The 27,628-nt window shown below is 43.0% G+C and overlaps 1 protein-coding gene across 1 annotated transcript in view; it reads right to left on the bottom strand.

The window, feature by feature from the left end:
- The window catches only part of LGALS9 (galectin 9), a 32,291-nt gene extending 5,128 nt beyond the window's left edge, over positions 1 to 27,163 (bottom strand). The window contains exons 1-7 of the mRNA XM_040336677.1: positions 27,072 to 27,163; positions 19,053 to 19,141; positions 15,174 to 15,363; positions 12,812 to 12,931; positions 12,638 to 12,682; positions 10,780 to 10,815; positions 5,726 to 5,761 (exon numbers count right to left, since the gene is read on the bottom strand). Coding sequence (XP_040192611.1) covers positions 5,726 to 5,761; positions 10,780 to 10,815; positions 12,638 to 12,682; positions 12,812 to 12,931; positions 15,174 to 15,363; positions 19,053 to 19,141; positions 27,072 to 27,098 — 543 coding nt within the window. The 5' untranslated portion in view covers positions 27,099 to 27,163. The remainder of the gene's footprint in view (positions 1 to 5,725; positions 5,762 to 10,779; positions 10,816 to 12,637; positions 12,683 to 12,811; positions 12,932 to 15,173; positions 15,364 to 19,052; positions 19,142 to 27,071) is intronic.
- Between the last annotated feature and the right edge of the window lie 465 nt (positions 27,164 to 27,628).

Raw genomic sequence — 27,628 nt, 5'->3', positions numbered from 1 at the left:
AATGTGGAAGTCTGTAGATGCAGGGATTTTAGTTTTAGGTAGGACTTACACTTTAATCTAATCACCATGATATCATGTAATTTATCAAGGTACAGTAGATGTTGACTGTCCAAGAACATGACAGGAGGTATTAAAGTTTATAAAACTGGCCTGTTTGATTTTCATAATGAAGTAACCATTGTGCCATGAAATGTAGAAGTGGTGATAATTGCTCAAATTGCATGATTGAAGGTGTGAACTGTTGTCTAATTGCCAGGTTAACCACTTGCCAACCAGCCGCCGTCGTTATATGGCGGGAGAATACCTCTCCTGCGCAAATCGCCATAGCTGTACGGCGGCTCACGCAGGCGCATGTTGCAGGCGGGCTCATGCCTGCTGTGTGAGCGGGTCAGGTGGAATTCGATGTCTGCCAACGACCCTGCGATCACCTAGTACAGAGGCAGAATGGGGATCTGCCTTTGTAAACAAGGCGATTCCCCGTTCTGACAGGGGACATGACAGAGATCTACTGTTCACAGGGATCGGGAACAGTGATCTCTGGCATGTTCCCTATCAGAGCCATTTTTACATTAATAAGTGCATTTTTATAGCACTGATCAATGTAATAATGTCACTGGTGCCCAAAAAGTGTCATTTGGGGTCAGAAAAAAAATAAATAAAAGTCCCTAAATCTATCCCTTATTTTATAGACACAATGGGACAAATCCACAAAGAGAGTACACCGGCGTATCTACTGATACGCCGACGTACTTTCAAATTTCCCGCGTCGTATCTTTGTTTTGAATCCTCAAAACAAGATACAACGGCATCTGGGTTAGATCCGACAGGCGTACGTCTTCGTACGCCTTCGGATCTTAGATGCAATACTTCGGCGTCCGCTGGGTGGTGTTCCTGTCGTTTTCCGCGTTGAGTATGCAAATTAGCTATTTCCGCCGATCCACGAACGTACGAGCGTCCGACACATTTTTTTACGTCGTCTCTAGTCTGCTTTTTTCGGCGTATAGTTAAAGCTTCTATTTCGTGGCGTACTCAATGTTAAGTATGGCCGTCGTTCCCGCGTCTAATTTAAAAAAAAAATTTGTTTGCGTAAGTGGTCCGTGAATCGGGATGGACGTAATTTACGTCCACGTCACAAAAAATTACGTCCTTGCGACGTCATTTAGCGCAATGCACGGCGGGAAATTTAGGAACGGAGCATGCGCAGTTCGTTTGGCGCGGGGACGCGCTTCATTTAAATGAAACACGCCCCCTACTCGCCCATTTGAATTACGCGCCGTTACGCCGCAAGAGATAGACTACGCCGCCGTAACTTCCGGCGCAAAATCTTTATGGATTCGAACCAAAGCCGGGTAAGTTACGGCGGCGTAGCGTATCTCAGATACGCTGCGCGGGTGCAGATCTGTGTGGATCTGCCCCAATAACTTTTGCGCATACCACTCAATATATGCCTATTGAGATTTTTTTTTACCAAAAATATGTAGAAGAATATATTTCAGCCTAAACTGTTGAATAAATTATTTTTTATATATATATTTTTTGGACATGTATTATAGAAAAAAAAAGTAAAAAAAATATAATTTTTTTTTCAAAATTGTGAGTCTTTGTTTGTATATAGCGCAAAAAAATTAAACCGCAGAGGTGATCAAAAACCACCAAAAGAAAGCTCTATTTGTGGGAAAAAATGTTTTGTTTGGGTACATTGTCGCAAGACCGCGCAATTGTCAGTTAAAGCAACACAGAGCCTATTGCAAAAAATGGCCTGGTCATTAAGGGGGCAAATCCTTCCAGGGCTGAAGTGGTTAAAAATGTTAAAATGCCATTATATATGGATGAAAAATGGTATTAAAGACCCAACGCTGTTTAGTGATGGTTGTTCCAGATTGATGTTCCATTAATGATCTTTCATGCCTTTTTTTATTTCGCAAAATGTGTACCTCCTTGTCCTTGAAAGAATATCTGTTATCCTTAAAGTGACCCTATTGTGAAAGCATTTTACTAATACAGCTGTCAACTATCAAAGAACGCAGGATCAATGATGCAATTTGAAAATTATTAAATGTAAATATGATGAATATGATCTTTTTAATATGCAGCATGTCGGGGGGGGGGGGGGTAAATGTCCTGCACTGGACATGGTAACTTATGTATTAATGTCCTGTGCACTGTGCAGGACATTTACCCCCCTCCGCCGCTATGCTGCATATTAAAAAAATCACAGACAGTCATCAAAGTTAATAATCTTCAGACTGCATCATTCTGTATGCAGTCTGAAGATTATTAACTGTGATGACTGTCTGTGATTTTTTTAATATTCAGCATGGCGGTGGGGGGAGGGGGTAAATGTCCTACCTACACAGTTGCACTGGTCATAGTAACTCATGTATTAATGTCCTGCACTGTGAGTTACCATGACCAGTGCAGGACATTTACCCCCTCCCCCCATGCTGCATATTAAAAAAAAATGACAATGTCATTAGGGGAAAGTTCTTATCTTTATTCAGCAGTTCTGAGTCCTGACAATCTAATCTCCCCACGTCCTCTTCTATACAGATACCCTGGTTGAGTAATGTAATTGCCGAGAACCTCTGCACAAGGATTACTCCGCCTGAGCCCGAAAACCATCAAATAGTCCCTGCAGAGTAATCCTTGTGCTGCTGATTCCGGCAATTACATTACTCAGTGTATCTGTATAGAAGAGGACATTGGGGCTCAGATTAAATTGTCCGAACTGCTGTATAAGGATAAGAACAGTCCCCTACCAACTTTAACTACTAGTGTTCCTCCACCAGCTAAGCCACAGTACACTTTGAATCATGTGTCCGGGTAGAAGGCGGAAGGAGACCCGGACACATGATTCAAACCCCGTACTGTCCGGATCAATCCCGTACAGGTGGCAACCCTAGGTAAATGTCCTGAACTGGTCAATGGTCATGGTAACTCATGTATTAATGTCCTGCACAGTGCAGGATGCTGTGTAATGTAAAGGGGTCCAGTGATGCAGGGTGCTGTGTAATGTAAAGGGTCCAGAGGTACAGGGTGATGTGTAATGTAAAGGGGTCCAGTGATGCAGGGTGCTGTGTAATATAAAGGGGTCCAGAGGTGCAAGGTGCTGTGTAATGTAAAGGGGTCCAGAGGTGCAAGGTGCTGTGTAATGTAAAGGGGAACAGTGATGCAGGGTGCTGTGTAATATAAAGGGGTCCAGAGGTGCAAGGTGCTGTGTAATGTAAAGGGGTCCAGAGGTGCAAGGTGCTGTGTAATGTAAAGGGGTCCAGATGTGCAAGGTGCTGTGTAATGTAAAGGGGTCCAGTGATGCAGGGTGCTGTGTAATGTAAAGGGGTCCAGTGATGCAGGGTGCTGTGCAATGTAAAGGGGTCCAGATGTGCAAGGTGCTGTGTAATGTAAAGGGAAACAGTGATGCAGGGTGCTGTGTAATGTAAAGGGGTCCAGTGATGCAGGGTGCTGTGTAATGTAAAGGGGTCCAGTGATGCAGGGTGCTGTGTAATGTAAAGGGGTCCAGTGATGCAGGGTGCTGTGTAATGTAGAGGGGTCCAGTAATGCAGGGGGGGGGGGACACGTTTAATCCCCGCTATAACAGGCTAATTTTTAAGTTGATCATTTTGTACGGCCCTCGAATGATGTTACAAAAATCCAAATGGCCCTCTGCAGAAAAAAGGTTCCCCACCCCTGCTTTAAGGGGTAGGAAAACAATTTTTCTACATTGTAAAAATGCAGGTTGTCTGAATGGAGGATGAGGTACAGCAAGCGACTGACTGTGATATCTGTACTGCAGCTGGAACTATACGTTTTAATGGCAGATGCTCGGCACCAAAAAGAGACTGCGGACTGAATAAAAGTACAGTAGGACATTTAACTAACAATTCAGCAGACAGAGATGGGCACACTTTATTAGAGGTAACTTTAATTTTTACTGTGCAAATCTACAAAAAAAAACTACTGTGCAAATCTAAAAAATCGTTTTGGGCTGTACTTCATTTGTAAAGATCAGTTTTTCTGGCACTCCAGCAATTTTTATTTTGAGTTAGGCCCCCTATAACACCAGGCAGACTCCATTTTGATCAGCAGGGGATCCGTCTGCTGATTCCCTGTTGATCGGAGCAGGGCGGGTGGATGACATGTTTGTGTCCACTCAGTTTATGCAGAGCGGACACGGACAGTGCCTGCTCTGTGGACCGGATATGGCCCCTTTCACGCGAAAGGTCCAATTAGGTACATTTTTCATGCAGACCTGATTGGACACCCCATTCACCCCTATGGACTGCTAGGTTTAAACCCACAGTCCACCCCTATGGACTGTGGGTGTAAATGGATTCTATTTACACCCACCTACCTCCGAATCCGATCTGCTAAAAAAAATCCATCTCCTTCCATTCAGACGTATAGGATCAGAGGGGCAGTCGAGTGTAAACGGACAGCTTCTGTTTCTTTTTGTGGATCAGATCGGATCCGGAGGTAGGTGGGTGTAAATAGAATCCATTTACACCCACCAGTTCATAGGAATGAATGGGGTGTCCAATCAGGTCCGCCTGAAAAATTGACAGGCGAACCTGATCGGAGCTTTTGTGTGAAAGGGGCCTTAAAGGGGTTGTAAAGGAAACATTTGTTTTCCCTAAATAGCTTCATTTCCTTAGTGCAGTCCTCCTTCACTTACCTCATCCTTCCATTTTGCTTTTAAATGTCCTTATTTCTTCTGAGAAATCCTCATTTCCTGTTCTTCTGTCTGTAAGGCCTCGTACACACGATTGTTTTCCTCAACAGAATCCATCAAGAAACTTGGTGGTCGTGTGTATGTTTTTCATCGAGAAAACTGTCGAGAAACTCGACGAGAAAAAAAGAGAACAAGTTCTCTTTTTCCTCGACGGGAGTCTCAATTTCCTCGTCGGACTGGTTTTCGACGAGAAACACGTTCGTGTGTATGCTAAGAAACCCGCGCATGCTCAGAATAAAGTATGAGACGGAAGCGCACCTTTGGTAAAAGTAGCTTTATAATGGAGATAACACATTTGTCACGTTGTAACAGTCTGAAAAGTGCAAATTGTCTCTTACCAAACTTTTACTTAACACGCAGTAACATGAGATTAGCAAATGCAGCCCCAAGGGTTGTGCCAGTGGAATCGAACTTCCCCTGCCGTTGTATGTGTTGTACGTCACCGCGTTTGAGAACTAGGAGATTTGGTCTTGACAGTGTGTACGCAAAGAAAGCTTGTCAAGTTTCTCCACAAGCCTGACAAGGAACTCATCGAGGAAAACGATGTTTCATTTACGACGAGTTCCTCGGTCGTGTGTACGAGGCCTAACTCCACACTGTAATGCAAGGCTTTTTTCCTGGTGTGGAGAAAGCCTCTTGAGGGGGGAGGGGGCGAGAAGCCAAGTCAGGACACTCTCTACTTTGCAGATAGAGAAAGGAGCTGTGTGTTAGTGGGGGTCGTGACACTCCTGCTCACCCCCTTCCCCCTCAAGAGGCTTTCTCCACACCAGGGAGAAAGCCTTGCATTACGGTGTGGAGTTACAGACAGAAGAACAGGAAGTAGGCATTTCTCAGAAGAAATAAGGACATTTAAAAATCAAAGGATGAGGTAAGTGAAGGAGGACTGCACTAGGGTAAAGGAAGCTATTTAGGGGATTTGTTTTTCCTTTACAACCCCTTTAACCAATAAATGGTATCTTTTGAATGAAGAAATATAAATGTACAGTATAAAGTACTTACAAAATGAGTTGAATGTTGTTCTGCAGCAGGAAACGGCTGGAAAAAAAAAATAGAAATTCAAATAGCAGTATTAATGGAAATAACTGTTAAAAAAAAAGAAAGTTCTTTTTGACATGTTTTTTGATGCGTTCCAGTGCATTCTGATGCATTTTCGGATTCATTCCAGATCCAGATGCTTTTTTATTTTTTTTGTTTTCCTGTTTTTTTCACTGTGCTGGGGTCCAGTCTTTTGATGCACGTAGGTGCGTTCCGGTGGGTTTTTGATGCCAAACGCACTGGAACTGCAAGCACTGGTGTGAACTATGACACAGAAAACCATGTAACCTACTTTCTATGTGTTTTGGATGCAGAAAAAGAAGCACTGGAATGTATGTGGTGTGAACATTTGGCCCGTCCCTGCTGAACCAGCCAAATTTTGATCTGCCTGTACCCACCCTGATCCTGGTGTGTTAGCTTTGTGAATTGAGCCTTATGTCTACACTGAATGCTCTATAAAGTAATTAGCATTAGTGTTTCTGATTTAGGGCTTAGTCACACTGGCAGCCAGGGGGGGTAAAAGCAGGCAGTTGAGCCCCAAACTGCGTACCAGCATGCCATTTAAGGGCTATATGCATGCCATGGCATGTAACTACATGTTGCATTTAGTGGATGGTACTACCACCAAATACGACCCACTTAAGTGTGTGGGGCCACACAGTGGTTTAGCCTTTTTGAGGTTAAAACAGGCAGTGAGACAGTGACATATTGCTTCCTCTCTACTTGTCAAACACCCTCTGAAAAGTGATCCACCATGGTTCGCTTTGTCAGAGGAGTGAAAGTAGGATGGATGTAGGACCAATGTAGGATAAATGTAGGACCAATGTAGCAGAGCAAAGTAGGATGAAAGTAGTGTAGTAGTGTGAACCCAGCCTCAGGCTGGGTTCACACTATACTACACGACTTACATCCTACTTTGCGCTGCTACATCGGTCCTACATTTATCCTACATTGGTCCTACATCCATCCTACTTTCATGAACAGGATACTACTTTGGTCCGACTTCAATGATATTCAATGGGTTGAAGTAGGATCAATGTAGGACCAAAAGTAGTACAGGGAGCATTTTCAAAGTCGGACCGACTTGTGTAGGACCAGTTAAGACAGCTCTCATAGGGAAACATTGATTTTCACACGTCATGCTACATGAGGCTCCCAATGTAGGACCGTTTGTCGGACAAGTGTGAACCCAGCCTCAGCCCTTTTTAGCCGGCTTTGAAATCGTGTTCATCTAAACTCACACAATTTCAAAACCGCATTTCAGTATGACTTCGGGGGCATCTGTACAGGTTCATGCACAGATGTCTATTGAAATCACCCTCAAAGTCACTAATAGTTGTGCAGGCATAGGTGTGCGCAGCCTATTGCATTAGGGTGTGCACCCAAAGCTCAGACACACATGCCTTTCTCTGCAGCCTTAGCTGCACTGAACAGCGAATGAATGGAATAGTGCTCTATGCTTCAATTATAAAGGAATGCAATGAGTGAGTGTGTTCATTTAGAAAAGGAAGGGGATAGTAAATTACATATTTACTAGCACGTTCCTCCATTCTCCATTCTGAAAACCCGCCCCTGCAGGAGCCGAACGGAAAAGAGGAGAGAAGCCAGCAGCACTGCAAGAGGTAGCAATACAGGGCAAGCCCAGGCAATAGGGGGGATCAGCACCACACACAGGGATTAGGGTATGCCCAGGCACAACTGGCACACCCCCTACGCACACCTATGAGTGCAGGAACTACTTTTGGAAATCGGTGTGGCGCCGCAAAGTCGGCGTTGCACCAATTAACCACTTAACCCCTGGTTAATCAATATTTTTAACTTTTTGCTGTAATAAATATCCCCCAAAAATATATAAAAAAACTTTTTTTTCCCTCAGTTTAGGACGATACGTATTCTTCTACATATTTTTCATTAAAAAAATCGCAATAAGCATTTATTGATTGGTTTGCACAAAAGTTATAGCGTTTACAAAACAGGGGGTATTTTTATGGCATTTTTCTTAATATTTTTTTTTACTAGTAATGGCGGCGATCAGCGATTTTTTTCGGTACTGCGACATTATGGCGGACACTTCGGACACTTTTGACACATTTTTGGGACCATTGGCATTTTTATAGCGATCAGTGCTATAAAAATGCATTTGATTGCTATAAAAATGCCACTGGCAGTGAACACTAGGGGGCGGGGAAGGGGTTAAGTATGTCCCTGGGTGTGTTCTTACTGTGGGGGGGGGGGGGGGGGGGGCCTCACTAGGGGAAATCACTGATTTTCTGTTCATACATTGTATGAACAGAGGATTAGCATTTCCCCCCCTGACAGGACCGGGAGCTGTGTGTTTACACACACAGCTCCCGGTCCCCGCTCTGTAACGAGCAATCGCGTGTGCCCGGCGGCGATCGCGCCCGCCGGGCCCGCGCAGGGAGTCGGGGGCGAGCGCGCGCCCCTAGTTGCCTGCGAGAGAGCCGGCGTAGAGCTACGGGCTCTCGCCCAGGAGAACCAACCTGCCGCCGTAGAATGACGGCGGCAGGTCGGCAAGTAGTTAAGATGCTCCTTTTGCCAGCAATAGACTCTGATTTGACCTGTCAAATCGTGCTAATGTGAACCGGGGCTTATTGTCAAAGCTTAATTGAACAAGCTGAAGTTAGAAGCTGATTGATTACTATGTACAGCTGTGTGCACCGGTTTTAGTAAATCTCCCCCTAAAGCCCCATTCACACGAGCGTTTTGTAGCTTAAAGCCTCAAGCCACGAAACGCTGGAGGGGGAAAAATCTATTATTCTCTATGGAGATGGTTCACATTTCCACTCCAAAATGGCAGAAGCCAAACGCCTGAAGCTCAAAAAGTTCCGGAGCTTTTTTGTAGCTCAATTTGGACAGATTTGGGCGTTTTTCTTCTTTTTACATTGGTGACCTGTACAAAAATGCAGCAAAAATCGCAGGAAGCCCGCTGACAGCTGATGACTCATCGGTTGTCAAGGACGACTTTATACGGCCGCAAGGTGGTTCTCAATCTCTAACACGGCCTGCGCGCGCATCCAGCGGCGCGGGCGCGCGTCCGACGGCGGTGCTCGCCGCATCGCTGAGATGCCGATGCGAGTGCCTGGCGGCCGTGATGTCCGCCAGGGACTCGCGATCGGCAGCTACAGGGACAAGATGTGGCGCTCTGTGTGTAAACACAGAGCTCCACGTTCTGTCAGGGGAGAGAGGAGACCGATCTGTGTCCCTTGTACATAGGGACATAGATCGGTCACCTCCCCCAGTCACCCCCCCTCCACCTACAGTTAGAACACAATTTAGGGTACACATTTAACCCCTTCCTCACCCCCTAGTGTTAACCCCTTCAATGCCAGTCACATTTATAAAGTAATTAGTGCATATTTATAGCACTGATCGCTGTATAAATGTGAATGGCGCCAAAAATGTGTCAAAAGTGTCCGATGTGTCCGCCATAACGTCGCAGTCACGAAAAAAATGCTGATCGCCGCCATTAGTAGTAAAATAAAAAATAATAAAAAATAATAATAATTGTGTCCCCTATTTTGTAAGCGCAATAACTTTTGCGCAAACCAGACGCTTCTTGCGATTTTTTTTTTCCCCCCAAAAAATATGTAGAAGAATACGTATCGGCTAGACTGAGAAAAAAAATGTTTTTTTTAAAAAAAATGGGCTATTTATTATAGCAACAAGTAAAAAATATTGTTTTTTTTTTCAAAATTGTCGCTCTATTTTTTTAATAGCGCAAAAAATAAAAACCGCAGAGGCGATCAAATACCACCAAAAGAAAGCTCTATTTGTGGGGAAAAAAGGACGTCAATTCTGTTTGGGAGCCACGTCGCACGACCGCGCAATTGTCAGTTAAAGTGACGCAGTGCCACAAGCTGAAATTTCACCTGGTCAGGAAGGGGTATATGTGCCCAGTAAGGAAGCGGTTAAAAAATGTACCTGCATTTTTGAAAAATGCTTCGAAAAATGCATTTGTGTGAATAGAGCCTAAGTGCCTCCAGCCACTGTGCACTTTGCTTAATAAAGTTTCATGGCACAATGGGCTGCACCTGGCTATTGATTTCAAGAGAGATTTAGGCGGGGGGACATACCAGATAATACAGGGACAGCATTCTATGTGACCGTAGCATTACTGAGTAAACTTCCCAAAATCCTTAACGTAGCACAGAAGGTGTCTCAGATATACATTCTATTGAGGGTCCATTACACCCCGGTCAAACTTTTCAAAATGGGCAGAGTTCCTGACCCGATGTGTAACAGATGCAGGGTAATGTCTGGCGATCTGATTAATCTGCTCTGGCGCTGCCCCAAGCTCCACAGGTTTTGTACGGGGGTCCTGGCTACACTTAATTCGGTGTTCCAGACCAACGTTCCACTTGACCCGCTGTACTGTCTGCTTGGAGTTTTGGAGGGAGTGATAATGGAGGAGTTGACTCGAATGGCATTTACTAGAGCGCTATTCCAGGCCAGGAAGACCCTTCTCCTGAATTGGAAATTGGAGGCGCCTTTCCACGATTAAGTCCTGGTTGACACACATGGGCAGAATGCTTATAATGGAGAAGTACATTTATCAACACAGGGGAAATGCGGGGAAATTTGATAGGCTGTGGGATGCATGGCTTGCCACACCTGGCTTGAGTCCTACGGAACTTGTTCAGATGAGGCTGCTGGGGGGTACTTAGTTTTGTGAGTTACTGGTGGGTGGGGGCGGGGGGCTTGCTGCTAGATATGATCACTACTTGTTATGTTCTTGACAGAGAGATTCATTGTTAGTGTATTTTACTTGTTATGTACGATATGTCATATTGTCATTCCCTGTATGTTTTGTGAGCAATAAAAACTTTTTTGATTTAAAAAAAACTTCCCAAAATCTTAGCAATATTTCTTATATTGAGCAAAACATACACATATTTTAACCTCAACTTTCTCCAACTGCCTAAAATTGCTAAGGTGATTCATTAGTATATGGCTTACGTGATGACTTATTAAATAATTTGCAATATATATAATCTTACATTGCTTCCAGGAAATGGCTGTGGGGGGAATGCTGGCTGAAACAAAAATGACAAAAGTACAAAATACTATTAGTATACTGTGCATAACCCTATGTTAGATATTTATAATACGAGCAGAATCCAAAAATAGATAATAATAGTGTATGTATAGTATAGTAAGCATTGTTTAGCATCAATATAGGTTCAAAAACCCCCCAAAAAAAAAGGCTGGCTTCATAGGTATGTGTTGCGCTAATGTTAATGTAAGCCCCTCTGTGTGGTGAGTTGCACTATGATACATTCTAAATGATGCTCCAATGCACAACTACTGTGGATCCTGACAGACCTGCGCTGCAGTCCACTGCCATACCATATGTTGTGTTAAATACTTAATCTAGGTAAATTTTTCACTGCTACGGCAGTCCTTTCAAAATGTAATGGGTTACCTTAATGCAATGTATACTGATACTACTCACTTAAAGAAAATTTACCTAAAGCCGAACATTTTTTAAATAGAGTTGGGAATGGTTAAAACCCCTGTCAATTTTTTTCCCTGTGTGTGACCCATTGGAAAGATTTTCCATCACTTCCTGTCCCAGACACAAAACAGTAAGTAAGGAAAAATCTTTTAAAGCGGAGGTTCACCCTAAAAACAAGTATATAACATTACATTCTGCATACTTCCAACATTTACAGTATGCTGTTTGTTTTTTTTGTTTTTGCTGTGCATACCGTATTATTGCTATTTTCCACCCGGCTTCCGGGTGCTCACTCCCACGGGAGTAGGCGTTCCTATGCAGAGGCACAGTGTCATGTGGGACTTCGCCCAGATGATTGATGTCTTGAGAAAAACTTCCCCTCGGTGGATAAGGCGCGTCACGAGTTTCCAAAAGTAGCCGAACTGCGAGTCGGCTCTATACGCCGACTAGGAGCCATGTAGAGCTGACTGCGCAGGTGCCGTATAGAGCCGACTCGCAGTTCGGCTGCTTTCGGAAACATGTGACGCGCCTTATCCGCCGAGGGGAAGTTTTTCTCAAGACGTCAATCATCTGGGTGAAGTCCCACATGACACTGCGCCTCTGCATAGGAACGCCTACTCCCGCGGCAGTGTGTACCCAGAAGTCGGGTGGAAAATAGCAATAACACGGTATGTACAGCTAAAAAAACAAAAAAAAACAGCATACTGTAAATGTTGGAAGTATGCAGAATGTAATGTTATATACTTGTTTTTAGGGTGAACCTCCGCTTTAAAGGTTAGGGGAAATTCCTGTCTTTAGAAGAGGGGTTCCCATTAAAACATTTCCACACTTTTTCTGTTCCAGGGACAACTATACATTACTTTTGTCACAAGTTGAGGTGTGGACCCAGCTCTACTGTATAGCTGCTTCCTGTGAGAGTAGAATGGAATAGGTAGCTGGTGTCCCCTCAGGGACCCCTTGACAAGAGTTTGGGCTTAGCTGCTGGCCACCCACAGGTCACTCAACAGATATTTATTTAGCAGACGCAAAGGAGCGTAGGTTACGGGTAATCAGAAACAGGGGCATAAGAGTGTTGGGCAACACTGGGTAGCTGGAAGCAGGAGGAGGCTTGAAGCTGCAGGTGCAGTGGAGGCACAGTGAGGGCTTGAGGCTGCAGGTGCAGGGATGATGCAGAAGAAGCTAAGTCTGTGGGTGCAACAGAGACCTTAAGCTGTGGGTGCAGAGGGGCATAGCAGAGGCTCAGACTGTAAATGCAGTGGAGATTGTGGGTGCAGCATAGGCTGCCAGTACCGTGGAGGATGCAGGTTTCATAGAGACTGAGGCTTGAACTGCAGTGGAGGCTTGACTGTGGGTGCAGCAGAGACTTATATCTTAAGCACAATTAAATATGAAATGCTTACATTGTACATTCCTCCACCTGGAAATTGTTGAGGAGCAAATCCTCCCTAAAAAAAAATACATACAATATTATATTTATTTATTAAATAAATGTAAATGAATGTAAGAAGAACTAAGTTAATAATACTGTTAGCGATTGTATGTCAAAAGAAATGCAGAAAGGTACAGACACTTACCCCTGGAGCTTGTATATCAACACAAGATAAACTGACACAGCCATGTATTGACAGATTATTGACTCGTTGGATGGGAATTCTGTGATCATACTCCAAAACGTGATTTCTGTTCACAGAAACCTGGAAGGAAATTGCACTTTTGTTAGAGACAAAATCACAAACATTTATTTGCAGGATTATTAGCTGTATTTTAATGTTGTTTAAATGTTCAGTTTTTTTTTAAAACAAACATGTTATACTTACCTCCACTGTGCAGTTTGTTTTGCACAGAGTGGCCCCGAACCTCGTCTTCTGGGGTCCTACGGCGGCTGTCTCGGCTCCTCCCTGCAAGAGCTAACCCCCTTTGGGAATCTCTCTCCCGAGGGGGTTACCTTGCAGGCGCGCTCCTGTGTTATACACTCCACCCCCCGGCGGCCGCGTCACTGGATTTGATTGACAGCAGCGGGAGCCAAAGGCTGCGATGCTATCAATCTATCCAATGAGGAGCCAATCAGCCATGGAGAGAACGACGTGGGATCGCATAGGATGCATTAAGGTGAAAAAACACAAAGCTTTACAACCCCTTTAAAGTGTTCTTTTTATAAAACAAAAAAAAAGTGTATCTGCTGTCCGTATCAGGTAATCTCTGATGAGATTATACATTATAGTGTTTTATGATTTATTATTGATGAAAAGACATTCCTGTTACTTTGTATTCCATATAATAAAACCTGACCAGGATGCTGAGACGTTCTCTTGATATCAGCTCCACCTACTGGACCTAATGGGTATTGCACCCTTGTCTGCTTCTCATTGCAATTATCACATGCTATCACATTTTCTGTCTTGTCACAGATGAGTAAGACAACCCTGATACATACTAGTATATATTTTCCAATGCCTGACCACCATGTTGAGGCTTTTTTTCTTAATACTAGCACAAGACTTAATGTGTTTTTTGCTTCCTGAGATTTATTTAACATCCCCAAGGATCTGTTTAGAAATATAACCCCTTTATAGGCAATTTTCCTAGCAGACAGGACTTCCCCTGGGCCCCGTTTCCACTCTCCCCACACAGACCAGCTTTGAGATCTTATATAGGCCCAATGGAGCTAGAGGAGGATTTTTTTTTCTACACTGTTTGTTTTCTGTGCTTGTGTTTTTCCTTTTTCTTCTATTTGCCTTCAACTTCTTTCTCATCTTCTGACCCTCTTCACGTCTTTCCACCTACTTTTATGTTATTTCAGGCAGTCCCTTTTATTATTTTTATTATTATTATACAGGATTTATATAGCACCAACAGTTTGCGCAGCACTTTACAACATGAGGGCAGACAGTACAGCTACAATACAATTCAATACAGGAGCAATCAGAGGGCCCTGCTTGTTAGAGATTGATATTGCTTCACCCATTAGGTACATTTTATGGCTAAAAAACATTTTGTTGAATGCTATAGATCTTAATTCTGGTCACAAACACTCTCAAATATTTTATAACTTGCATTAAATGAAAACTCATATTCTTCTTCTCCAGGATACTCGTTTCTGGACACTAAGGCACCATACTACTAATAACAGTATTATACCAAATACCTCTTTAGCTCTAACCCTCTCAAAGAGACTTAAGCCTCGTGCACACAGTACGATTGTTGGCCAACCAAGCGTTTTTGTCAAAAGGGGCGTGTGCCAGGATCTTGTCTTGCATACTAACGGTCGACAATTGTTGTGCCACAAACACAAGGAATTTCAGCTCTTGAGTGCCACCCTTTGGACCCCTTTTGTGTGACAGACAAGTGTACTGACGATAAGAAAATCAGACAACAGACCGTTGTCCGCCGAAAATTTACTCTGCCATCCAACATTTGTTGGCCGAAAGTTGGACAACAATTGTCAGAAAAAGCCTACTAACGGTCAGATTTTAGGACAACAGTCTGTCAACAGATCAACAGCCTTTCCCTTGCCAACAATCGTATCGTGTGTACGAGGCTTTAAAGGGGTTGCCATTGGCCTACACACTTTCCTACCCTGAAAAACTATTGCAAAATGTAAGCAGGTAAGTCTTTCTAAAAAAATGTTTGACTGCACACAAGAGATACACTATAGTCAATACAGTATTTACTTCCTTAATCAGGGTCAAATTCTCATCATCTAATATTGGGAGAGGGGATCTCACTACTAGACATCCCTTCAGGCAGGTCTCAAATATCCTACTCCGTTAACACATTTAAGAAACACCATAATCTCCTACAGTTTATAGATGTCTGGAACATGCAACACCATAGTGCCCAGGATATTATTCAACAGTACAGAATTCTTATAGCAGAATTGATTTACTAAAAGTGTAAGTCACAAAAACACTCCTGTTCTATACAATGAATACATACTTTGTAGTCCTGTTGTGTAACCAGTATGCGGATCTCAAAGGGTTGTCCTCTGTGAAAAGGCAGCTCCCGTTTGTGTTCTTCCTTTCCCCAGCTTTTCTCCTTGGTATTGCAGACAATAAGGCCACCATCAAATCGAGGATTGAAATGGAAAGCAATGTCTTCATTTACACATTGGAAATTTACAGCAAACCTGTAAAATCATTAAAGAAGTGATCATATCTGTGGGAAAATATTTACTTTATACAGGCTAGCTCCATAAAAAATATATTTTTTTCATTCATAGGTATGTGCTTGAGCTGAATGACATACACATGGATTACCCCATCCATAAGGGGATGCTTACATTCCTATTCAAAAGAAATCAATAATTAGATCGAACTCTGTTGAGTGGGAATAGATGGAAAATAAATTCGACCAGTTGCTGCTGAACAGACATGTGCAGAATTATTTTATTTTTTTTACTTTCGTTGAGTTACTAATTTTGTTTTGTTGTATTGGTAATGAAATTTGCTTAGTTGAGTTTCATTTCATTTATTCATTTTCAAATGAATAAAGTACTGATATGAATTTATTGTGAAGAATAGCTGGGTCTATTCTATTTAAAATTCTAATTTTGGAAAATTTATATATTCTGTTTTATTCTATTATTTTCAAAATTCGGAAGATATGTTCTTTCCTTTTAATTCTACTTTCATTGAAATTAAAATTTTGATATTTGAATTTCGTAAGATGGCTATATTCGGTCTATTTTATTTTATTCTGCTTTTTTATCCTCAAATCTATTCTTTTATTTTCTATTCTAGTCCTATCTATTATTTTCTTTTTTATTCTATTCTGTTTTATTCTATTCTTTTGTATTCCTTTCTATTCTATTCTATTCTATTTTCTTCTATATAGCAGCCTTAATAGGAATCATCATCTTTTTTCACTTTTATACCTTACTGTATTTATTGCAATATGTTTCCGTTTTGCATTCAAATATTTTTTTTTATTCAAATTCATATTCAAATTTGGATAATTAATTTCATAATCATTTATTTTGGATTAGTTGAAATTAATAACTATTGTGATTCGGAAATTCGGATACATCCAAATCTCTGAATAACAACAATTTAATCTGAAAATGTCTACTGTTGAACCAGCTTGAATTTTGATCCATCTACAGCTTAACTTCAAGGCCAAGAATGGATGTGTAAAATAAAGCAGCAAGATTAGGGTTCCCTTATAATTGTCAGTTCTGGTGGACAGAAATCAGATGCACAGATTTCACTGCCATAGTTACTCAGATAAGAAAATACAGCAGCCTGTTTACTAAAACCACGTATAACTGGAATATTAGAGAATACTGAAAATATTTTTCTTTAATACTGTGCTTTTGATCAGTTCTTGTAAAAATTAATGAGTTTTCTGTAAGGCCCGTTTCAAACTGGGGTGGGGGCGGCGTTCGTGGTAAAGCGCTTTACCGTCATTTTTGCAGGGCTTAGTTTTACCCCCGCTAGCAGCCTAAAAAGGGTTAAAAACCACTGCAAAGTGCCTCTGCAGAGGTTCTATGCCGGCTATACGATTTCAATGGGCAGGAGCGGTGGAGGATCGGTATACACACCGCTCCTTCACCGTTTAAAAGATGCTGCTTGCAGGACTTTTTTTACTGTCCTGCTAGTGCACCGCTCCAGTGTGAAAGCCCTCGGGGGATTTGTCTTTTATGCCTTCCTTTTTCACTAATCAATAAATATATTTAATTTGCCACCTCTGGTTCTATGTCTCTAATACATACTCACACAGGGCTAGAAACAAGTCAATGTTTATTTAAAACAAGATGAGAGCAGAAAAAAATCCTGTCCATGATAATATCTATGCATATATGGCACTCTGTATAATACCATTGTGGATAGATTGTTGTGGTACAGCAAGCTGGAACCACACAGATGTGTTCTTAAAAATGTACAATCAAAATTTGGCCCTGAAGAACATGCTGAACCTTGTACTGCTGCCTTATGTATTTTAAGGGACCTTTGCATATTGTTTGTATAGTTGTAATGTTCCTCTGTGTTCTCTTTGTTATACTGCTCCAGAGTGTTCTCATCCTCCGTAAAAAAAAAACAAAAAAAAAAGACAAAAGGCACCAGACTGTGATTCAATAGTTCCTACAATAGCAGCACATATTTATGTCCCCAGTTTTGGAGTGACTGAGATATAACAAATGGTAACTGGTTACATCATCAGATCATATTTCAGGAAGTGGTGAAAGCCACCAATCGTATAACTGCCAGTCACCATAAGTAAAGCAATGAGGATATGAGGTAATCAGCAACCTACAGTAGTAAAGTGGTTGAAGAAGAATTTCCATATAACAAAAAGTATCAAAGTGCTTCTAGATTATTACTACTTACTTACTAGGGTTGTTTTAAATAAGACTATATACAACAACAAAAACTTTTTTTCCTTTCTTTTTTCACATCTCATAAGCTCTGTAAACCTTGTACTAGCATGAAACCAGTGGGATAGATAGTTAGCATAGTTAGTACAGTGGCTCCTCCTTTTTTTTCATTCAGCCCTTCTGGGTTGAATAAAAAAAAATAGTAGTGTGTACTAGGCTTTAGGATGACCTTTGTTCATGTCAAATACATAGATTAGCTAGTCCTGTGAAAACAGAATGAAACTGAAATTACTCTTTAGGGCCGGTTCCCACTTCTGCGATGTCAGACATCGCATGTGATTTGCACCGCACACTGCTGTGCAAATCACATGCGATGTCTGTGCGATGGGAATTTAGCCATACAGATTGTATGGTTGAATTCCCATCGCATTCGGACCAAACTCGTGCAGGACCCTTTTTTTGGTCCGCTCCATAATCGGATCGCATGGGTGTTCACACCGTTGCGATCAGATTGCTGTCCGAATAGACAGTTCGCACTGCAATATGCAAACTGATTTGGGGGTGACATTAACTTTGTATTGACACTCCCAGCAGTTCGCATAGAGCAGTGTGTACTGCCTGTGGGTCAGGTGTGATGTGGGAACCTGTAGTGGATTTGAAGGGTGAACCGAGCCTTAGATAATCAGCCCATCAACCTTCAAAATAAACTAAAAACAGGAAAATTATAAATTATTCCAAACCTTTTGACTAGATTGCATGCCAAAGTCAGTGGAAACATACATGCATGTTGGTATGACACTTATAAGGCATTTTGTCTTCTAAATGGCATGTCTGTATTTCATGTCTAAATGGCAATTGTATTTTATTTGCAAGTTTATTTCCCCAGGGTTAACACTGCAAATTGTTGCTTACAGTATTAACATTTTTAATAATACCATGCACAAAAAAAAAAAAGTCAGCTTTCTCACATATGATATATCCCAAAACAAAACTGGACACTACTCTTTAGTTAGTTCTCTTACTTATTACTTCTGGTTAGAGCAGACTGACTAAATTGGCTGCTTATTAAATGCCAATGTAAATGGAGTATGCCTTAGCAATGGATTGGTTACTATTGACCCTTTTTTTTATGTTTATCACAATGTGGCTAATCTGAAAGAATGTTTATGCTAGCTGCTAGCCGTGTAATTTTTCTGATCGCTCTCGACATACAATGCAGTTTAATAGAAAGCACATGGTAAACTTGCTTTTATGGAATGTTTTACATTCTCTATAAAATCAACTTTAATATTACACTTATTAGTACCACATCCTTACTGCTGATATGTACTTTAATTTAGCTTTGACCTTATATATTCTCCTAAAAAAATTAATGATTTACTGTACTTCAGTCACAGCCTGTAAGTTTTTTTCTGCAATCATCTGACAAACCATCTACTCATTCCTCGCCGTAGACCAAGCATTATTATAATGTTTGTCACCAGCCAGCATTACATACATACCTGTCACCTGATGGAAGGACAGAGCCACTGATTATCACTAAAGTCCCATCATTCAGGCCGCTGTGAAAATGTGTGTTGAATGGAACAGGCTAAAACACAAAGATGACATTTTTGTGATATGATATATTGTATCCTAAACAAGTACAGTATATTGTGTATTTGCATCTTGAGACAACATTACACATACAAATGCACACATATAACCCTTTCCATTCTGAATAATTCATTATTTCAAGTTGTCTCTCAGCTGAAAATACCATCCTAGCATTGTAAAATGATCATGTATTACATAGAAATAATATTTGAAAATGGTATTGCTTCTTTCTCCAATAGGGACGTTGTTATTTGAATGGTTGTTTTTATGCAGTCTGAAGCACCATGCCTAAAATGTGATGACAGGGCTAATCTATCCAAAATGTAGATGCAGTCAGCTATTATCGTTTTACATCTTGAATCCTCCAACAGCAAAATCTATCTGTCATAATTGTCCGTTGCTGGAAGTTTGGGGTATTCCCTCCTACATTTGTGTTCCAGCCATTCAAGTTGCTTTCTCTGTAATATAAAATAAAAATCCAGGCAGGCACGTGGGAACCCTTTATGTTGTCCACACGAGATGTGCAGAGCCAGGAGTTCAGTGTACAGATATCAGTAATACAGTCACAGAGAGATACAAGAAAACATCTTAAAGTACAACTAAAGGCATTTTTTTTTAGTTTTGGATAGGGGGCAGAATTAGGTTTTTATTGCTGTCTGTGTCCCCATTCGGGAGATTCCCCCTCTCTATTTGTCCTGTTTACCATTATAATTGAAAGTGAAACTAAAAGAAAATCAAAAATTTTGGGTTGTCCCCAGAAAAGTAATAGAGGGTAAATCTTCCATTGGGGACACGAGTTCTGGTGACCCGGGGGTCGCCAAATAATTCCCTTAATTGCAGGGATTTCCTCTCACTTCCTGTTTGGCTATGAGACAGGAAGTGAAGGGAAATCTATGCAATGGGACAAAGATGGTGGAAAAATCTGACAGGGTTATACTTATGTAGCACCCCCCCCCCTTTTGAATTAGTGGGGCGTTACGCTAAAGTTAGTGGGGAATGGGAGATTTCAGTTGCTCCCATTCACGAATTGTTAGTTTGTGCTGTTGCCAGTTCAGAACTGCCTCTTGGGTCAGTCTGTGTGTCCAGGGGTGCGCTTCCACCCCTGGGCAGCAGTTGGCGCTATAGGGGTTCTGATGGAACCATCCTTCCCCAGCAGCCAATCAGAGGAGTTTCCCTCTTTGGGCATGCTGGCGGGGGGTATATCTGGAGCACCGGCCATTTTTTCCGGGTAGACTGCGGGGCCCGAGTTCCAGGTGCGGCATCCACCTTCAGGTTGCGTGCATCCGCGGGCCCCATCCTCATGGCAGGCCTGTACGAGGATGTGCACCTTGCGGAGCTTTCTTTTGACGAAGAAAGGGACCCCAGCGGCTTGCTGGGTTCCAGATCCTAAGCTGGAGGCTGAACGGTGGGGGATTGGCTTGGGAGAACCTGAGTACAGAGGTTGTCTGTGAGGCCTGGACGAACCACCGGGGATCCGATCACCACGCTACATGACAGGTACTTCTTTTTTTTTGCTGTCAGTAGGTGATCCTATAGAACAAGACTTACTGGGAGGATTCGCTATCCTTACACTTTAATTATACTGAGAAAATTGACTACGCCTGTGGCAGAGGCTTTGTTTCCTCCCAGTGATCTGATTATTGCGAGCGACCCTTTGGCTGCCAGGTCCGAGTTAATTGCCTGTCCAAAGGGCACTTACCCACCCCGGCGAGGGTGGCGACGTTTTGAACGATCTGTGCTGAGAGCAGGCTTGCTCTCTATGCTTTTTGATATCCAAGGCCTGATGCTACAAGTTCTTCCTACTCATCAACCTTTTTCTCCACTGTGTGTCATGTTGATGTTGGCCTTGTTGGGCCTGAAATAAAGCATTGGAAACTCACGCTACCGGCTGGACACTTGTTCTTTTACCCACACTCACAAGTATTACCTCTAGAGAGAAGAATTTGGTAACTTAATACGCCGATCACAAATTAACCAGCGGCTCCTTCAGGGGTAGCGCTACACTTATTACCCTTCCTTGCCTTATCCAAAATGAAAAAATAAATAAAAATGGTGCCTATAGTACTACTTTAATTTAAAATGTATTCATTTAGGCACATTTCGCCATTTAATAAACTGCTCAATTTCCTATGTCATTTTCATCATATTTGGACACAAATAATCTGGCAGACTATTGTAAATAAATGTTGCCAGTTTCCTTCTTGTAAAATCTCATATAATCCTGTATTCTCAATGTAGATCTGGAGGAGGATCATCAACGAGGTAAAGTTTTTATTTTTCTGCATCATATCTTTCTAAATGAATAGGTGAAAAAGTGGGCCACGTTTTGATGTAATAGAAGTTATTAGTGTAATTTATATTGTCTTTAAAGTGATTGTAATTATTATTATTATTTTTTTTTTTTTAAACAAACATATTATACTTACTGTGTTATGGTGTTTCACAGAGCATCCCGATCCTTCTCTTCTGGGGTCCCCCACTGGCATTTCTGGCTCCTCCCCCTGCTAAGTGTCCCCTAGCAAGCTGCTTCCCATGGGGGCACTGGTGCAGGCTTGGCTCTGAGCTGTGCAGTGTGTGTCCATTAACACATAGATCGCGGCTCTGCCCCACCCCCTGCTCTCTGCTTACTGGCTGTGATTGACAGCAGCTGAAGCCAATGCCTCTTGCTGCTGCCTCTGTCCAGTGAGAAGTGAAAGAACCGCTGCTCTCGTGCACATCGCTGGATTGAGATTGGTCTCAGGTAAGTATGAGGGGGGTTGAGGGGGGAGCTGCATACAGAAGGTTTTTTACCTTAATGCAGAGAATACATTAGGCCATGTTCACACCATAGGTACATGAAAACTCATGGGAAAACCATGCAGATTTTGCTTGCAGAATCACAAATTTACATCAGTTTCACATCAGTTTTCATTTGCATTTCAGTGAGTTTTTATCAGTTATGTGCCTAGTATTGATGTCATGTCAGTTATTAACCATGCAGTAAACTGCATACACGTTGCAGATTCCTGTGCAGAGATAATCTGCACGTGATACCAGTGTTGTCGTGCGAATTAGATCAGATAAAGAACAATTGTTCTTTTTTTTTGTGCCCTAGAACGTGTGCAGAAGAACTCAGGTGTCTGCACGTGATGTGAATGAGCCCTTAAGGTAAAAACCTCATAGATAAAACATGGAAAAATCAATACCATGGAACATTAAAATGTTTTGTACTGCTGGATGCCTAATCCAAAATTAAAGGGGTTGTAAAGCCAGAAGGTATTTGTATCCTAATGCATTCTATGCATTAAGAGGAAAATCCTTCAGTGTGCAGCAGCCCTTCTTGGCCCCCCTTATACTTACCTGAGCCACATCTCTGTCCAGTGATGTCCAAGAGTGTCTCGGCCGTCCAGGACTCTCTCTCCTGATTGGCTGAGACACAGCAGAAGCGCCATTGGCTCCCGCTGCTGTCAATCAAAGTCAGTTAGCCAATCAGGACTTTCATAGTTAAGAAATGTGGCTTTGGTAGCAACACACATTTATACAATAAATGTTCTATACTTGCCTAGGTACGGTTAATATCTAAATTTAGTATAGCCAGTTCCAGCTGTATTTTAATTACATGAGATGAGACCAAAGATTCTTCTTGGTCGACAGACCCCTGATAAAGTATATGAATGAGGGAGTCCACTTGCACACACATTCTGAAAGAGAGGGAGGACTGTTTTGGGATATTTTAGCACGTGGGCTGATATCCAATGTGCATAGAGCTGGCAAGGGATAGAAGCAGCATTAAAGCGATGCTACCGAGCGGAGGGGAGTATGTACCGTATTTATCGCGGTATAACACGCTCCCGCGTATACCGCGCACCCCTAAAGTTGTCCCCGAAATTCCTGTAAAAAAAATGTTAAATGATTTTATTACTTACAGTTTTGGTGTCTTCCCAGCGTCCATCGTCTGGTCCGGCGTCCGTCTGCGGCCTCGATGGTGTCCTCCCGGCTTCTCCAGCGCGCGCCTCAAGTCGAGTCCCCGCTTCCCGCGCTCAGTTCGAACGCCTCCGCCGACATATGCCGAGTGCAGTACACTCGGGTACATTCGGCAAGGCTCGGCTTAGCTCGCGCTCACGCTCCGTGACGTTTATGCGTGAGCACGAGCGAAGCCGAGCCTGGCCGAATGTACCCGAGTGTACTGCACTCGGTAAATGTCGGCGCAGGATTTCAAACTGAGTGCGGGAAGCGGCTATCGGCGTATATCGCGCACCCACGATTTTCCCCTTATTTTAAGGGGAAAATAGTGCGCGATATACGCTGATAAATACGGTATGTCTGTTTTTTTTAGTACTCCAAACTACTCCATTAATTCACTTCTATGCACTGCAGCCGAGTTGCAGAATGGTGCAGGGAGAGCTGTAACTTCAGGTGATCTCATGTGTGCAAAAGGCCTAAATCTTGCAGTTCAGAGAAGAAAGAGAAATTCAGCTTAATTTACATATCTGTAGGCCAGCTGCAGCTCCGACTATGCCTAGCCTAAAAAGTCAAATTTTGAGTGATTAGTGCCATCCAGCATATAAGCTAGGGTGGATGGTATGTTGAGCGACCGTCCCGTCCCCCCTCATTCCAGGAATGAGCATGGTGCTGCTGTATTACTCCACAGATCCCCATGTAGTAATGGGGTGGGAGAGTCTACTGTGTGGATTAGTGGAGGACAATACAGCAGCACCATACTCATTCCTGGAATGATGAGGGTGCGTTCAACAGACCAGCCATCCCAGCTTATGTGCAGGTCACCCCTGATCGCTCAGTATACTACTTCATTGGCTAGGCTTAGAGGAATGACAGCTAAGTCATGTAATCAAAGCTGAATTTCTCTACATTGCACCATCATTTGTAAACTACTGGGGCCCCTTGGCTGCACTACAAATGTTATCAAAGGAGAAGTCCAGCCAAAGCTTGTTTGGCTGCACTTTTCCTATATAGGAGTGCAGTTTCTTTTGCTCTCCTGTGACCCATTTTCAGCATAGAGCGGGCTGAAGTCCACTCTCTACTGACGTCACCAATGTCAGTCCAGGCACCGTGTCACCGTAGGTGCCTGGACTGACACCCATCTCAGCCGCTCAGCGGGTGGCTGAGAGACTGAGCTGGTCGCCCCCTCCACAGCTCAGTGCTCCAGTGAGCGAGGAGCAGCAGAGCAGAGAGCTGTGACTGACAGTCTCCATCTCTCTGCTCGGGAAGCTGTGAGAACCGAGTGATCGGCAGTGTTCGATCGCTCAGTTCTCAGTGTAGAGGCGCTGGGGGACAGATGCTGTGTCCACCTAGGCAAGTATAAATAAAAAATAAAAAAACAACGCATGCTTCTCTTTTAACCGCTTAAGCCCCGGACCATTTTGCTGGTCAATGACTGGGCCACTTTTTGTGATTCTACACTGCGTCGCTTTAACTGACAATTGTGCGGCCGTGCGACGTGGCTCCCAAACTAAATGTATGTCCTTTTTTTCACCACAAATAGAGCTTTCTTTTGGTGGTATGTGATCACCTCTGCGATTTAGATTTTTTGCAATATAAACAAAAAATAAGCGACAATTTTGAAAAAAAAAAAAGATTTTTTACTTTTTGCTATAATAAATATCCCCCAAAAATATATAAAAAAATATTTTTTTCCACAGTTTAGGCTGATACGTGTTCTTCTACATATTTTTGGTAAAAAAATCGCAATAAGCGTTTATTGATTGGTTTGTGCAAAAGTCATATAGCCAGATTCAGAGAGGTTTACGCCGGCGTATCAGTAGATACGCCGTCGTAACTCTGAATCTGCGCCGTCCGAAATTTAAGTGTATTTAAGTGTATTCTCAAATTGAGATGCACTTAAATCTAGCTAAGATACGACGGCGGGCGCCGTCATATATTAGCTGTCTATTTAGGCTGGCCGCTAGGGGCGTGTACGCTGATTTACGCCTAGAATGCGTAAATCAGCGAGATACGCCTATTCACGAACGTACGCTTGCCCGTCGCAGTAAAGATACGCCGTTTACGTAAGGCGTTTTCAGGCGTAAAGTTAGTCCAACAAAAAGCTGGCCTAGCCAATGTTAAATATGGACGTCGGTCCGGCGTTGAATTTTGAAATTTTTACGTTGTTTGCGTAAGTCGTCCGTGAATGGGGCTGGGCATCATTTACGTTCACGTTAAAACCAATAAGTCTTTGCGGTGTAATTTGGAGCATGCGCACTGGGATATGCGCCGTTCGTAAAAAAACGTCAATGACGTCGGGTCACGATTCATTAGCATAAAACACGCCCACCTCTTCACAATTTGAATTAGGCGCGCTTAGGCCGGCACATTTACGATACGCCGCCGTAACTTAGGACGCAAGTGCTTTGTGAATACAGCACTTGCCTCTCTGACTTACGGCGGTGTAGCGTATATGCGATACGCTACGCCTGCCTAACGTTAGGCTCACGTGCCTGAATCTAGCTAATAGTGTCTACAAAATAGGGGACTGTTTTATGGCCTTTTTATTAATAATTTTTTTTATTAGTTATGGCAGCGATCAGCGATTTTTATCGTGACTGCGACATTATGGCGGACACATTTGACACCATTTTGGGACCATTGTAATTTTTACAGCGATCAGTGCTATAAAAATGCACTGATTACTGTAAAAATTACACTGGCAGTGAAGGGGTTAACCACTTGCTGGCGCTGCAGGGGTTAAGTGTTCCATAGGAAGTGATTCTTACAGTTAGTGGGCGTGACTACACGTGACTGATGACCGTTCCCGATCACGGGGAACGGTCATCGGTGACAGTGTCACTAGGCAGAATAGGGGAATGCCTTGTTTACAAAGGCATTCCCCCGTTCTGCTCTTGCCGACCGCAATCGCAGGACTCCAGGAAACCGCGGCCGCACTTGAGAGGTTCGCCAGCGGCACACGCGCCCGCTGGGTGGCAGATTCAAATGGACGTACCTGTACGCCAATCTGCCTGTCCGTGCCATTCTGTCAACGTAAATAGGCGTGCAGCGGTTGGCAAGTGGTTAAGCTAGGTTGTTGTTTGTGCTTTCTCCAAAAAAAAATAATCTTCGATGGATTGATTCTCAGACTGCGGCTAAGCAACTGCTGCCAAGTGTTCACCAGGTGATCCTGTATTTTCAGTGGGACCACAGGTTGTGGCGTGGCCCTATTGACAATGTCAACAGCCCTCTATGCTGGTAGGGTAGGCTTTAGGTGGGCAGATAGGCCCCCTGTACAAGAGGCCTTGGCCTGGGTTCACACTGCTGCGACTTTGATTCCGATATCCCTGCGTGACTTCATCACGGCTTGCATAAACCTTCTTCAACAGAAGTCAATGCACGTCGTATTGAAGTCGCAGCAAAAGTAGTGCAGGCACCTTTTTCTAAGTCGGAACGACTTCAGTCACATCGATTTAAATGGTTCCATTGCAGTTAATTGGGGTGCGACTTGTAATGCGACTTTGAGCTCCATAGCCGCGGCACTGCGAACTGGGCCTTACAAGGGGAAACTAACTCTTCAGGATAAATTCAACATACAAAATAGCAAGGAGGGGGCGACTGGATAAAGCTGGCTACACATTATACATTCTTGTTCAATTATGTAGTGTAAGGGCCTGCCTGAGTGCACACAAACAGAAAGTGTTTAGGTGTGACCTCATAGTAGATGGTTTTGCTAAATGTAAAGGAAAATTGTATAATGTGACACAAAAGCAGAACCCCACAGCATGACCATAGGCCAGTGATAGTACATAGCACTGTATTGGGAGCACAGCCCCATTCTACACAGCTCTGACTGGACCTGCCTGCCAACACCACACATCACATGACTGACCCCAAACAGGGGACACAGACTCAGCCACACACAGAGACATGTATACAGGATGGATATGACAGAAACATGACAGCACATAGTGGCCCCCGGGCCAGGCACAGCCTGCACTTACTGGGTTGTAGGTAGGTCCGTGGGACATGATGAGAAGGCTGTGTGGAGCAGTAAAGCGTATTAGCTCTGTTAGAATTGTCCCGGAGCCTGGGTTAGCACTTTATAACGGTGTAGTGATGTCCCGCCCATATGAAAGAGAGACAGTCCCTGAGACTTCCCCTCTGACAGGATCGTGTATTGTGAGGAGAATTATCACACAGCGCCGTGCTCACTGCTGGGTCATCGAGTGTGAGGGCTATGCAAATGCTGATCACCTCATCCTCACTATACACAATAGTCAGTGTGTAACCACCATACCCAAATACAACACATCACACACCTTCTATTACTTGACACACAAAACACTACTTTTATTCAGTCATATGTCCCATAACTCCCATTTCACAAAATATACCATAATATACCATTTTGTCTCTGCTATTATAAAGGCTTGCAAAGATTTCTTTTTTAACCACTTGCTTACTGGGCACATATACCCCCCTCCTGCCCAGGTGAAATTTCAGCTTCCGGCACTGCGTCGCTTTAACTGAAAATTGCGCGGTCGTGCGACGTGGCCCC

Source organism: Rana temporaria, chromosome 2 (genome assembly GCF_905171775.1).
Source record: "Rana temporaria chromosome 2, aRanTem1.1, whole genome shotgun sequence".
NCBI classification, from domain to species: domain Eukaryota; kingdom Metazoa; phylum Chordata; class Amphibia; order Anura; family Ranidae; genus Rana; species Rana temporaria.
This window is presented reverse-complemented; position numbering and strand designations above follow the sequence as displayed.